Genomic DNA, 550 nt, shown 5'->3' on the forward strand with positions numbered 1-550 from the left:
CTTCAACGCACTTGCGATGCTGGAATTGACAGCCAGCGTCTTTGCCCCAGCTCATCGTTTCCTCCTTTCCCCAATTTGCACGGAAATATTTCATGTCCTCAAATGCTGCCATCGTGAACGCTGTGTACAACATGGCACCAGGAAGATCGAAATACACACTCATCAGTTCATCCTTGGCGTCACGACGCTCCCAGTGAGACACCATCGTCAATTTTCTATCTTCCTCCTCCAAGTACAAACCCATAATTGAGCTGCAGTTGTAGTGCCTTTGAGATACATTCGTGGTAACTGCAGATATTACTCGACACCGCAACTTCTTCCCAGTAACATATATGATTTTTGTCATTTCGAGTGCTTCCATCCGTTTGTAAGAAAATCCAAGGGCATGTGCAATCTCGTGTGCTGCAATGCGGACGGCGTACCTTGTGGGGAGGATCCGTGCAGGTTCAAAATTCATCACTGCACTGAACGTTCGATGTTCAATGCTCTCCTCAGAGCAGATGGATGTGAAGGTGGCACCTGGGCCGGCAGCCACGTACAGTACAAAGTC

The 550-nt window shown here is 48.4% G+C and overlaps 1 protein-coding gene across 1 annotated transcript; it reads right to left on the reverse strand.

Moving 5' to 3' along the window:
- Window position 1: 1 nt before the first annotated feature.
- On the reverse strand, window positions 2-535 carry TM35_000831100 (surface protease GP63; the record flags this gene model as incomplete). The annotated part of the gene is made up of 1 exon (XM_029031409.1): window positions 2-535. A coding segment is annotated over one exon (534 nt), but the record flags the coding sequence as incomplete, so codon positions are not given.
- Window positions 536-550: the final 15 nt, after the last annotated feature.

Source organism: Trypanosoma theileri (genome assembly GCF_002087225.1).
Source record: "Trypanosoma theileri isolate Edinburgh chromosome Unknown TM35_Tth_83_V1, whole genome shotgun sequence".
NCBI lineage: Eukaryota > Euglenozoa > Kinetoplastea > Trypanosomatida > Trypanosomatidae > Trypanosoma > Trypanosoma theileri.